The sequence below is a fragment of the Epinephelus moara genome, chromosome 9, assembly GCF_006386435.1.
Source record: "Epinephelus moara isolate mb chromosome 9, YSFRI_EMoa_1.0, whole genome shotgun sequence".
Lineage (NCBI taxonomy): Eukaryota > Metazoa > Chordata > Actinopteri > Perciformes > Serranidae > Epinephelus > Epinephelus moara.
The window spans coordinates 33,373,805-33,388,608 of NC_065514.1; the positions used below are offsets into that span (position 1 = coordinate 33,373,805).

Below are 14,804 nucleotides of genomic sequence, written 5' to 3' on the forward strand. Positions count from 1 at the left end.
GGTTATCTTATCGGTATCAGCCATGAGAAGTAGGTAATTATTGATTATTGGTATCAACTGAAAAGAATCCATATCCTGCATCCATACTGTTTATTAGCAATTCAGTCTTATTTGTGTCTCATTACAACAGTGATACACACAGTACCGTCCAACTTCTATCTGCAGACATGTTGCTGTAGTGTTTGTATGTGCCAAATACAACGTAATGCTTTGTTTTACCAAGTGGTGCTGCTAACAGTGGTTATGTTAGCTAGCACTGGTAGTGCTAACAACATCTTGGTTTTCCAACTTGTTGAACTGGAAGGGGTCGATTCGGGTGTGGCGTCATTCCAAGCTCTGACTTCCGAGGTAAATGGAATGAAGCAATAATGACGCTTAACTCTGACTGTTAAAATCAACTTTCTGAGGTTTAAACGGATTACAAAAACATGTTGAATATGTCTTTTTGTTTGACGAGTGAAGCAGAATAAACCTGATAACACACTCTGAGGCCTTCTTTCCTTTCTTGGATCTATTACTGGCCTTATTCAGTTCTGACTTCAGGTTTGTTTTTCCTCTTTTGTTTACTGTCGCTTAGACAGGCCTCTAAGCATGCAATGCTCCATATGTACACCCAAGTATTTCCCTCCTATTCACACATATGTGGATACTTCAAACTTATGTTCTTTTTTGATTCACACACAAGGCTCCAGTGTGCGTGTGTGAGTATGTGTGTGCTGTTCTAAACATGAGTCACTTCCTTCCCCACATGCTGCTGTGAATCACTCCTTCCTCCAGGGAATACGGGCTGTCTCCACCCCCCTTTCCTCCCTCTTCCATGCCCTTCCCCCATGTGTTCTCATGCGAGGCCCTGGAAAGTGTCTAGAGCAGTGTGAGAGGGGGTGAGTGGGGGGATGGAAAAAGGAGGGGGTTGTTAGATTGATGCCCCGGGGTCTGGATTTGGATTCCCCTGCCTCTTGGGAAAATGGTGGGAAAACAGTCTATAGTCCTCACTTCATTCATACATTTATGAATTTCTACATTAATTTGTCAGTCACACTTGTTACAGTGATTGTGTACCTATTGTTCCTCTGTATATTCTTACTATTTGCTGTCTTTCTGTGAGCTAACACACTCTGTTTTCATTCCAGAATTTATTAATGTTATTTAAACACTTGCTGCAACAACAGGTCTTTTGTTCCGCATGTTCTTTTTACTACATTGATTACATTTCTAAAAGCAGAGTAATCAGTGTATTAAGAAAGCAATGTAATCAGTAGCTTTTGTTTGATATGTTTCTATTATAAGGGTAAGGGGAGGTATTGATTTTCAGTCACGCTCATTCTTCTTGCTCTGCATTTTTCTTTCAACTTCATTTTAAACAGATAGTTTTCAGGAAAATAAACCTAAAAAAAAGCCAGACAACTGGAGAAAGCAGAAACGATAACTGAAAGTTCAGTGCGCTTATGAAATAATTTCCACATTTCAAAGTTGCGTTTGCAAACATCAAATGTGGGGGCACAATTAGGAGCAAATTTAAAGGGACAGTTCACACACAAATCAAAAGTACTTTTTTTCCCCTATATTTTTCCTCTTACCTGTAGTGCTGTTTATCAGTCTAGATAGTTTTGGTGCCAGTTGATGAGTGTTGGAGATATCAGCTTGTTTTGTTTTCAAGGTTCGTGACTTCACCCACAATGTTGTGTTACACCTTTTTTCTGCTGCCTCCTTGTGATCAAATTAAAAATGTAATAAAGGCAGCTTTAAACCTGTAATAACTTTTTTTGGCCTCTTAGGTACAAGGTAATATGACTGCAATATATTGTCAACCTATAAGTTGATGGGACAAACTTATTAGGAAACAGTTGCTAATTTACATGCAAAGCAACATTAGCGTTTATTTGGAATCATTTTTTTACTGTCCACCTCATAAATGTCTGTTTTTCATTCTCCTATAGTGCTGTTTTTGTCACCACCACCCCCTGAGAAGCCTTTAGTTGTTAAATAGGGCCGCTATGAAGTCCCTTCTCTATGCCGCCTTTGCATTTTTACACAGCACCAAATGATGGCTGCATCATGCCGCTCCAGTGTGTGGTATTAGACAGCATTCTTGCATCGCAGAAGCAAAAGAGGCGTGACGAGCGTGACATGCAACACAACAGCATCGGCCTCTAGTGTGACGTATAACATACACATAGGCAGCGCTTCTTTAAACAATAACAATGGCATTAACATGGCGACAGCAATTTGCGAACCATTTCAGCAGCTGTTCCTCCTCTTTGAGTTAGCTGCTAGCTGCTAACAGCTACTTTTGAAATCTTCCACAATGGGTCACACACGGCTGTCCTGTTAATACAGATCTGATTCCTCCGCTGTTTCTACCTGTGATGCCAGCTTAAAGGTGCTCCATTACAGGATTGTACCTTTTGTACTAGGGCTGCCCTTTTTAATAGGCAACCAAACGTTAGGCAACCAGAAAGGTCATTAGTCGGCAAGATTTCATTTGTCGCTTCGTCACAAAAAAAAACAAAAACAAATGTGAAACTCTATTAAAAGCGGCGCCTTGTAAAAATAAATTAAAACCTCTATGACTGGACCATGTGGGAATTTAATTTTAAAGGACAGACACAGGAAGAGGCCACACACACTCAGCAGTCAGACAGGAGTCAGGTTACAAACAAGCTTTACATCTGTCCCATGGACGATAGTCCTACACACTTACAAACAGCGCCTGGAGGAAGATCAGCTCTGCACTCAGGCTTTCAGGTAAATAGGCTAAACGATGCTTGTTAAGGTGACATAGCAACATCAGACGCAACCTGCCGCCGCACTCTTGAAAGCTGGAACAAAGAGGGCAAAAGTGTGGCGCCCAGTGCCCGACCTCACGTTTTCCTTGTGGTTAAAGACGCGTCAGGTGTACCCATTAGCCACTTTGCACAATCATTACTGCTTTGCTTACAGTGTAATTAACAAGTGACTAGCTCAGTGTGTGACATGCACTTAATAGATAGAATAGAATAGATAAAATATAGGCCTATATTGATTCATTGGTATGTCTTTTTGGTTTTTTTTAAAGGTAGCACAGAGTTAACAATGTTACTTATACTATTCTTTATCAGACCTTGTTGCCCCGCCGAAAATATATAATTTTAATTATATAATTGATAATATAAACATGCGGGCGACTAGTCGACTAATGGCCCTAAATGACGACTATTTGTTGACTAGGAAAATTTCTTAGTTGGGGGCAGCCATATTTTATACAGTATAACGAGGCGGACTAATGGTGTGAAATTCACGCCTTGAAGAGACAGTGTGGTCAGGTAGTTTTCAGAGCTTTTCTGCCTCCTGCTGATAAGAATGAGAGCTGTGAGGGTGAGTCAGAACACAATCATCAGTCAGAAAACCAGAAGCTGATCAATATTGTAAAGCTCTGTAGAGCTAAGGGGAGCTGCAGAGTTGGTGACATTTCTCTGACAGTATCAGTGACCACATTCACATAGAAGGGGTGATGTCATCCATTAATTAAAAAAAAAAAAAAAAAAAAGATTATGAGCAGATATAAGGTCTGGTCTGGGACCGCCACAACTCTAAACAAATATTTAATCATTAGTACAGAATTTCAAACTTGTTCTTGCCACATTGTGGACTGTGGAAAAAGTCAAACAGCAGGGTTAACTTTGGGTTCCTTGCTGCAGTAAGCTCAAGATCTTCCTTTTCCTTTTACACAGTAGGTTCTGTTCCTTCACAGGTATACATCCTTCATTATCACTGGTGCTGCATTTCTCGCATTGCCTGCTGAATAAGTTGTTACTTTTAAAAATTACAAAAACTGGCCCTTTAAAGATGGATATAAAAAGTATGTCATTTGTTGGTTGATTGAGAAAAGCAGCTTCACTCAGCTTGAATTGAGTTATTGATGCATTCCACTGGTGACCCATTTTTACTGTGTGAAAAAGAATGAAGTGGTCCATAGAAACCTCTCAAACCACTACTGCAGCATAAGCCACTTCTCCACTGTCCATCAGTAAGATCACTATGTTCCAAAAACATTTTGCCAAAATATGTCTTTCTGCTATGGCAGTGAGTCGGCGTTAGAATCCATTATAAGTGACTCAAGTCAGGCTGACCAAAGATTCATCACTGAAGACACGCAGAACTTTTGAAAGCCATTTTTCCAGCCTACAGAGGGAGTGTTTAATACTCTGAAAACTGATTTTGGATGTTTCACTTTAATGGCGGTTTCAAGAATTGGTGTGGCACCACTGGCAGGAAGGCTTAAAGGCTATCCTGTTTAAATCCTATAAATCTTGTGGTGCAATAAAATTAATTAAACAGATGAACTATAATGTATATACAATACTGATATTAATAAAAGGTTTAAGTTCTGCATATAAGCAATTATGAGCATGCTGTCATCCTCCATTATCAAAAAAAGTTTAGAATCCAGTACCAGTGAGTTTTCCTTTGTCTTGTATTTTGGATGAAGTGTGGATAAGTTACACCAGAGCTGTCTTGCTCTTTCACCTCATCTCTGTCCCTCTTTCTCTGCTCTGTAGATGAAGACAGGTCCGTTTGCAGAACACTCCAACCAGCTGTGGAACATCAGTGCTGTTCCTTCCTGGTCCAAAGTCAACCAGGGCCTGATCAGAATGTACAAGGCCGAGGTACGCTTGTTTCATTTTCTGTCATCATCATTTATTAGTCCAGTTCTTTAGTGATTTATTAGTCTGATAAATAGTTTGGTGAAGAAAGAGTCCGTTTTAGGGCGTCAATTTAGTTTCATTCCTTGTTCTGTTGACTGACCCATACTAAAAGACTAAGTGAAAAGAACATGATCGCAACTTAAATAGGAAATCCCAAAATTTGAACTTCATGAGTACAAAATCTATAAAAGATATATTTCTCAAGGTTTTTGCTTTGAGATAGTACCTTGCTGCAGTTAGTTCAAGGGTATGTATTTGTACCATGCACTTCTGTCTTAACTGGCTGCAGACCATACAAGGGAGGGTTATATAAAAATGGGTGATGTGACACAGATATGTTTATTCAGTTGTTTATCCAGTTCCCTCAAAGGTCAGCACTGTGGAGATAGTTTGCAATCCCTCAGTGGTGTGAATTTTCACACCGTTTACCAAATTCGAACTTTGTGTGAATGTTACTTAACCTGCGCAAGCCAATCCACTGATCGGGACAATAAACTAATTTCACTCAGAAAACTCACTGTTAAAAATTCTGAGGTGACCGTGCCTGGCCTGTATAAGAAGCTTTTTACACGACTTTTTCTAGCACGTTTAAAAACAAAAAGACAAAAGCCCATTTTACACTGCCTCTTCAAGGTGGTAAGATTGCGCCCTTATTCCACCTTGCTGTTCTGTATGAAAGGTACGATCACAGAATGGGGAGGGCAGAGTTGTCTTGCCTTTAAGTCCAAAGTGGAGGTGGTAACAGCACTGAACTGTTGTCTGTGTAAAAGGGACAGCTGGCAGGATGGGACCATAGATGGGACGGTGTGACGTTTTCACAACTTATGTGTTCAACCCGCCCTGGGCAATTTAAAAGCAGCTAGAAGCAGTTAGCAGCTAACTCAAAGAAGAAGAACAGCAGCTGAGGTCCAGGAGCTCCTTCTCCTACGAGCAGAGAGTCATCTGTGTGAAAAGGACCTAAAAGTCTACAGCCATGCTATGGGTTCTGTGAGGTCTTACTCAAGCCCCTTTCCCACTGCACAAAAAACCCCACTAACACCCGCTAACATCTGGCTTTTTAATGCAATGGGAAAGGTTTCAACCGCCACTCACGCCCGGGTCAAAAGACTCTGTAGTAGGCACAGATATTTATTGCCTTCGGCTCTGACCAGCATTGATGGAAACACAGCACCTGGGTGAATGTGCTAATTTTAGCTCCTTTACTGGTGAGATTCAGTAATAAGCCAACAAAAAAATACCATCCATCTCTGTCCAAGCAGCGCTCAAATATCCACCCAAATTAGTCTGCACCAAGATTAACAGAGAGAATGGATAAGTAAGAGATACATAAAAAGAAGTAACCAACGTATAGGTTTCATAGGCCTTCATGCTCCTCTCTGCTGTTTACCTGTTCTCCGGCCTGTCCGTGACATTAAACATCGCACACTACAAAAAAATCAAAACAAAACAAAAAAAAACCACACATACACAGACAGGCATACTCGTCTGCTGCAGAGCTGTGTAATCTCGTGTGTCTATCGCCTACTTCTAGCAGGTTATCCCACATTCACATGCTAATTTTAATGGAAAAGGGGCATTAGTGGTGCTTTAAGCTGAATACTAATGTCAGCATGCTAACATGCTCATAATTAAAACGCTAGCATGCTGATGGTTAGAAGATATATAATGTTTACCATGTTCGGCACCTTAGTTTAGTGTGTTAGCATGCTGACATTTCCTAATTAGCACTAAACAGCTGGTAATAATATCAGTAATAAACCAAAAGATTGACCTGATGGTGCTGTTAGATTGAAAGTCGGAGGATCAACAAAGTCATTAGGAGCATCCTCTGGAACCATGAATGCACAAAAGTTTTCATAAAAGCCGTGCTTGTGTTGCGGTTATAGGAAAGGCCATGTCTATCTGTCAGTTCACAACTTTGACTAAAATATCTCAACAATTTATTCATGAATCGTACTTACTTTGGTGATCCCCTGTTTTTTCCTCCACCACAAGGTCAGCATGTTGGGTATGATTTAAGTTGCTACTTTTGGATGGATTGCCATGAAATTAGGTGCAGGCATTCATTGTCCTCAGAAGATGAAAATGAATAATGCTGATAACTTTGGTGGTCCTCTTACATTTTGTTTAGCACATTCACAAGATGAAGCCATAGACTCTATAAAAAATAATGGGCGTAGCTAACGTGACATCACCCGTTGGTTTGTGGACTCCTGTTTTGAAGCTTCAATTTGGGCATTTTGGCCATCGCCATCTGTGGGGGTTTTTTGCAGCCAGAAGTGGACAAAAGGGTGGAGGTTTGGAGGAGCAGGAGGTGGATCTGATTCATAGACTTTAGTGACACCTTGCAGACAGGGTTAGGGTTAGGAAGTTAAGGAAGTGGCCACATCCTTAATTATGCATAATTTAGGCCTTAATTAAACTTAACATGGTGAGTTATGTAAAATTTAATTCCCTGACAGTTGTCATGAAATTAGATATAGTGACCAGAACTGTTTTTTGTACGACACTGTGAACATGTTTAATTCTGCTGTAAACTTGGGCATTTTAACATGGAGGTTTATGGGGATTGACTTGCTCTTGGTGCCAGCCTCAAGTGACCATTAGAGGAACCACAGTTTTTGGCTCTTAAGCATTGGCTTCATTTTTCAGGCCCTGAAGTTGCTGCTTGAATAAAACATTTAATTTGTCCAACAGTGCTTGAAGATCCACTCATTACTAAAAGTGAATGCCATATAAAAACTACAGTAATGGTCAAAGTTGCCGTATTGAATATTTAAGGTGTGTTGACTGAGTCACGTCGTCAGCTCATGCATTGAGTAACATTACAAGTTAATGTTCCACCTTAAAAATCTCGGCAGTCGGCTCGTCGAATGAAGTTATTTTTTCTCCAACTCCAGCTGCTGCAAGAGGCAGCAAAACATCCTTAAATTTTATAGTTACATTCTACTAATTAAACTCCACTCAGCCCTGAGTGGAGTGACCATCCGCTACTGACCAATCAACAGACTGCAGTGCTCACAGCTCCACCTTTTAGTACCAGATCTATGTGCTAGGTACCCCAACAGAAGGGGTACCAAAAAAGGTAACGTTTCGGATCGGTTCCATCCACAACTTTTCGCAGCGGAAATGGAGAAAAAGCGTACCAAACTGAACCGTACCTTACTACTCGGTGGAAACGGGGCTTATGATTGTTAGTACTCATTGCCTTTGTTGGTTGCACTGTTTAGGTTTAGGCAAGAGGAGTGGGATTGGTTAAGGTTAAGGGTAAGAATGCCAGGGTAAGCCAGTAGGAGGCAGAGTATGGCAGGGTAAAGGTGGATTTATTTTTGTGCGTCAGGTCTATGCAGAGCCTACACCATAGCCTAGACATGTGGCCAGTGCCATTGTGACCATTTCTCCTTGTGCGGTGTCTGTGTCACTCTGCAGTTACACATCCAAAACACTAGTTGGTGGTGAGGTTTCTGTAAAGTGTTGTAAAGTTTAGTTGATACACACCAAAACACACATTAAACATGGCTTTATTACGACAATTTCAAACACCAGTACACAAATTAGCTTCATTATAACTCGCAGGATTCACAGACAAAGCACTTTTCTTTGCTGGACACATTTTCCCCACGAATACAACATGCTAATGTTATTAGCACGAGCCTATGGCATTTTATATTGTATGAATTAGCTCAGCAGCAAGCACACATTTCCTCTATTCAGATGAAGCCAGGGACAACAGCAACATTTAACAAAAGTAACGTTACAAAATTCGGCTCCATTACAGCTCACAAGGCTCACTGACAAAACTGTCTTATGCTAAACATGTTCTCCATACAAATGCAACATGCTAATGTTATTAGCTCAAGCCTTTGGCGTTTTACATCTTATAAAATAGCTAAGCGACTAGCAGAGAGTTCCTCTACTCATATGAAGGCAGGATAAATCACACACAAGATTTAACATGCTATTTTGTGGGGGCTTTATTGCCTTCACAATTTATTGTTTCTTATCTGTGAAATAAAAGTAAATAAAAGCATTGTTACCACTGAGGGAAATGCTTTTCAGCTTACAAATATAGACAGGAGGTCTGTGTTGCCACGATGTGTAGTAACATTTCTGGGGAGGTGCATGTCAGGCTAAGGCATAGGGTACATTATGCTATGGTGTTCATTCGATGCAGAAACATAAATCCCACTTAAGGTGGGCCATTCCTTCACCATCCAAGGATTAACAAATTTGCGTACAGTACATGCCCATTGTCTGCATGTTAGCATGCTGATGTTAGCATTTAGTTCAAAGCACTGCTGTTAAAAGGTAAATTTTCACAGGGCTGCTGGGGGTGGTTGTAGATCTCATCTTTGTTTCACCGTCAAATTCACTAAGATTTGCAGCGTATTTGTCACACTGTAACCTTTCCCTCTAGATTGGACTTGAGACTCTCAGTTTTAACTTCATCATTTAGGATACAATGAGGAAATGTTGCTGTGTAAACTGAATATTTTGTAATCCATCACTGTTTTCTGTTTTCTTGCTTACATGACAAAGAAATCAGATCAGTTTGAAAGCTGACTGTCACCAGGTTCGTTATGAGCAAAACATCCTAACAGACTGGTTCTTTGCGTAGTAGAGGAGAGAGGCAGGAAAGGGTTAAGAGAGAAACGGAGAGAATGGAATTGTGTGTGCGTGTGGGCGGTTGGGGGTGGGGTTGGGGGGATGTCTAAGCCCGTTCTCCCCGCCTGCATGCCCACATCCTGTGTTTTCCAGAGCAGCCTGTGAGTCTTCCCAAAGAGCTGAGGGGCCAAGCTGTCTGCCTCTCCCTCCCCCTCCTCCTCCCCCTCCTCCTCCTCCTCCTCCTTTGCCGTTCCCTTCATTAAATCCTCCCCTCCCTCTGTCCCGACCTTCCTCCAAGCCTGGAGCAACCATCAGCAGACTTGCATTCCTCTCTCCCTTTTCCTGGCCCCACACAGGGTTTCGGCAGAGAGTTGTACTAGACCCAGAGAAAGCAGAATCCACCATTTTCTGTCTGAGTGGGGAGGCAAGTCTGAGGCCTTGTAGCCTGTTTGGAACATAAACTGAATGCGTGAAGTGACACGCTCAGGGAAACAATGGCGGTCGGACTTGGACTGTTAGTTTGACTTGAATGGACAGAATTACACTGTTTATCTTGCCCATACATGGAAAGAACATCAGTCAATCAGCTCACCTATACATATTAAAGGCCCCTGCTAGTGTTCTTTGCACATTTTATCCTGTGTACTACCAGTCATGTATATTTTTTTATTCTTTCTCCAGGCAGCTATTGTGTTCAGTTCATTTCAATACACTATACAAAATCTACTTGTACAGACTTGCTCAAGTTGGATATTCATCACCGTGAACATCATGCCTGATTTATTGTTGTCAAAGACAAGCTAGCTGTTGGTTTCAGCAAGTTAATTTACATACTGGAGAGAAACGAATGAAATCCAGACTGTCTGGAAGGAAGGAAACCCAATCAGAAACACTTAGCAGATAATGCTGGTGTTACTTTATGTTTTTATGATTGTTAAATCTTTTGAAAAGACCCAAAAGAAACATGTCAGCCAGTGTAACAGTGTGGCTCATTGATGTGTTTTTAATAGACAACAATGGAGCTCTGTGGCACAGAGGAAGAAGATATATCATCAAGTTTTGATACACACACACACACACACACACAATACTTGTTAGTGGATACAGTCAGTGTTGGTTTGGGTCAGCACATGGGATTTGTTGACAATAAGAAAAATCCAGAATATCATCAGAGTTATCCTTTAAACAATATGGTCTTCTGTAGAACAGGTTCAATAGTACTGAAACATAAGAACTGAAGTACGGAAGGCTGAAGCGTATAAAAACAATGGTAAAGCCATTTTCAACATATTTTCAGATTTATCTTCGAGCATTTCTGACTGACTCTTTCATTTCAAAGGGTCTGTAAGTAACACTGAGAACATTAATACAGCAACAAACTATTTGCTATGTAAAGATATAGTGGAGTAATGGCAACCTGAGCAGAGAATTAAGTCACGTTCTCTGTGTTGTATTCCGAGTTTCTCGGTTAGAATCCTAACACACAGAGCCAATTTGGTTGTTGGCTGTAGTCTCTGTGATATGCTAAAGTGTAACTTTTTGGCCGAGTCACAGGAAACGTAAGGCGACACAACAGTCAGCCTTCATCTCCGCTAGTTCTTGGATGCTGGTTAGGTGCATCTGAGCCTTCAGCTGTTGTGGTAGGTGGTCTAGCAGTGTTTGCACATTAGTCCTTGACTGTGTATCCCACTGGCTAGCTAGTCACCACCCTGCTCTCCCTTTGATTGGCTCGCACACATTGCCTTCATTAGTTGGATTGGTTAGGTTCAAGCAGGAGGAGTGAGATAGGTAGGGTTAGGGTAAGGCAGTCAGGGGCAGAGTAAGGCAGAGTAGAGTGGGTCATGCCTTGGCTATCCTAGGAAACGCTAATATGCATTGTTGATTGCTAATATGCATTGTATGATTGCACTGTTTGTACCATTAGCACTGTTAGCTGCAAAACACCAAGGCAAATTCCTTGTATGTGAAAACCTACTTGGCAGTAAACCCGGATTCTGATTCTAATAAGGAGCATGAACGGCTTTACAAATGTGGAGTTAACTAGGAGACATGTCATCAATGGGTTTGTCATAACTTTTTTTCAGCAATGTTGATTTAATCTATGTTAATCCATTTCAATAAGATATAGTTGTGTCTTTTAACTGACAGTATAGTATGATAGCCCTTGAATGGGTTGTATGAAGAGTTTATATGATCAGTGACCCTTTGATGATTTTACTAATTCTCACTGATTAAATATGTGTTGAGACCAAAGTTCTCTGAGGCATTTGTTTCCACCCCAGTTCTGCCCACATGATCGTGACTGATAGTGTCACTGCACAGACACACTGAGCACAAGAGTTCAATTCCACTGTGTTCCCCAGCGTAGCCTCCCAACCCCCACTGCAGACACCCATCACCCCCACCACCGCCCTTCCAAAACTGGCTCCACTGAATGTCTGTGTCAAAGACCAGGACGCGTCCTGTCACTAAACCTCAATGGAAAGTCCCTGTACAGAATCATATGCTGCTTTAACTTCCACACCTGCTCATATCAACTCATGTTGGGGACAAACTTGAATGATGAATGGCAAGATATGTATATTTGGTTTTATATTGGGTCTACTTAATAAATTATGATTGTAGGTGACCAATTTATCAGAAATAAATAATAAAAAAGTGCAATTGAATGATATATGAGTTGGTTAAAGGGAATATATCATTTATTACAGGTCAGGTCTTAATAGCTGCGCCAAGGAGGTCATGGTTTGGTTTGTGCATTTGTGTGTCGGAGGTATAATGGAAAAACTACTGGCCCAATCTTCATGAAACGGAATGCGTAGCATGGGCCAAGGAAAAACCAGCAAAATTTCAGAGCAGACCTGAAAGATTTGGTCTTTGCTGAAGTCTGCGCTCTCTGATTGCACTTCTAGTTTTTTGTAGTTTTGGTCATCATTTCTTTCTGATGGGAATGGTGCACATAATAGCAAAAATAAAACCTAAATTGTTGCAGGGTCAAACCCATCCCCCATGACCTGAGGAGAATTTATAACGTCAAGGGGCTACAGCATAGCTTTGGAGTCAATGCACGTGGCCTCTTTAGCTAACATTCGCCTTCTTCAGAACGTAAGCACATGCCAGGGCTATTGCAGCTACAGAGATGCCATAATTAGGTTTTCTTGTCAGCCCCTGCAGAATTTAGCGGCGTTGCAATCGCAATAAATAAAGCAAATTCAGCCAATCCCAGTGAATTCCCCACAACCGGAGCTCTGCGCCTTGAACAGGGTCACAAACAGGGCTAACTGTTAGCATCACAAAGCTAACTTTATTCAACAGTTATTAACAGGTGTAACAACAACGTTAAGCCGTTTTAGTGTGAGATTAATGGCTCTGTGTCACATGTTAACCACTGCTGTGGGGCTACTGGCCAAAATGTGACGAGTAGCGATGAGATCACGTTGTGTTGTGTTAGCTCAAGCTAACTGGGCAGAAAGGTGAAGGAGAGCCTCACACTGGGACGGTCCTTCAGCACTGCGTCATACAGCTTTAACAGCTGATTGGCTGTAACCAGCTATGGTGGGAAACACTGAATGTTCATAATATAAGCTCCAAATCTCAGACAGAATCACAGCTAATATTGAAAATTTTACCTGCCTTAGTTACTGGTGGTAGTGGTTGAGATAGTTGACAGTGACATAGCGGCTAATATATCAGCCAGTACATCAGCATGGCTAATTTATCAGTAAATGGACTGCACTCAAAGTGCTTTAAAGCTAAATGTCACAGTCACCCTTTCATACACATTCACACACTGGTGACCGAGGCTACCATACAAGGTGCCACTTGCTACTCAGTAACCATTCATTCGCACATCAATGTCACAGCCATCAGGGGCAATTTGGGGTTCAGTATCTTGCCCAAGGATACTTCAACACACGTGCTGGAGGAGACAGGAATCCAACCACCAATTTTCTGATCATATCAGTGGATGACCTGCTCTACCTCTGAGCCACCACCACCCCATCGGTCTAGCTTTAGCATTAATAAAAGCAGCAGTAGTCCTATTCATCAGTGAGAAAAAGTTACCTGGTTGTAATTTAGCATAGCTATCTGAATGTAAATCAAACCTTTACTGTACAAACAAATATGCAGATCATCACATGCTGTCCTACATCATCTTTGGGTATATTTGAACATGCACTGCAAGCATATGATAATGAATGGTTGGTTTAAAGTGGCTAAACAATGATGGTATAATAGGCTGATGAAGTACTAGAATAAGTACTGCACTTCATCAGTACTGTACTTTGTTTGAAGCATACTTTTCTCATGTTAGTTAAACAGTCTGTCTCTTGTTTTTTGCCGTCCCATTTCCAGTGTTTGGAGAAGTTCCCTGTGATCCAGCACTTCAAATTTGGTAGCCTGCTGTCCATCCAGCCAGTGAAGCCTTGACTCTGACGCCACACACACGATGGAAAGACCAAAATCCCAACAGTTGGAACCAACAGTTTTCCCTTTCCTCTGGCATCCTCACATGCAAATCCAACAGTAGCAGAAATCAACCACATGTAGTTTGACACACGCAATTCCACATGTGCACACATGTGGTCATGAAAGCTTGTTGGCCATCCATAACTTTAATGCGGAGCATGTTGTGGATGAGCTTTGTGATTTTGGAGCATCTTTATATTTTTGTCATTTTATTTATATAATGGATAGAGTTTGAATTGGGCCCTTTTTTGGAGGGATGTAGAGATTATCTTTTGAAGTGTGCTCATTGATGCTTAATGCTTGAATTTACCTCAGAGTGTAGATCCTCATGAGCAGTAGGCTCATTCAGAGTGAGGTGATACAAATAAGACTGTGTGACTTCTTCAAAAAAATGTTGTCATAGTTTCTTCTTCAGTTTTAGGTGTTTTCTTGGTTTTGCTTTTATGGCCAAATGTTTTAATTTTATTGCAAATGTACCAATATTTTTAACTCCTCCTTCATCCCAACATGTAAGTCACATCAAGAATTTGCTAAGAAATATCTTGTGTTTGAGTGGTTTTTTTTTTTTCCCGAAACAGCTCAACATTTCACCGTCTTGCTCGGATATTAAAAGGTCAAGGATTAGATTTATAAAGCTTTCATAACAACTCATGTACAAAATTTCATTCACCATAATTTCATGAGAAGTCAGTTTAGGTAAGAATCTTTGACTGAAATCTCATATTCCCAACTTAGCCCAGTCTTAACTTAAAGAAGCTCTATACAACATTCAGAGCAATAATATAACAGCAATCAACCATTTACTATGTAAAGATAAAGTGGGGTAATGGCGTTCTGAGCAGAGAATGAAGTCACGCTCCCTCTGTGTTGCTCCCGTGTGTTGTAATCCGAGCTTCTCTGTTCTTGTGGTAGCCAGTCAGGCCACGCATGCATGTTAGTGCTTGTGTGTGTATATCCACTAGCATTATTTCTTTTCCCCAAGCATGTTCAACCCAGTTGGAAACACGCTTGAGAAAAAAACTGAGCATCCCACTGGCTAGCCAA

The 14,804-nt window shown here is 41.1% G+C and overlaps 1 protein-coding gene across 1 annotated transcript in view; it reads left to right on the forward strand.

Moving 5' to 3' along the window:
• Positions 1-14,300, forward strand: part of ptpa (protein phosphatase 2 phosphatase activator) — a 35,729-nt gene extending 21,429 nt beyond the window's left edge. Inside the window, exons 9-10 of the mRNA XM_050053347.1 lie at positions 4,539-4,646; positions 13,647-14,300. Coding sequence (XP_049909304.1) covers positions 4,539-4,646; positions 13,647-13,721 — 183 coding nt within the window. The 3' untranslated portion in view covers positions 13,722-14,300. The remainder of the gene's footprint in view (positions 1-4,538; positions 4,647-13,646) is intronic.
• The last annotated feature ends 504 nt before the right edge of the window (positions 14,301-14,804 follow it).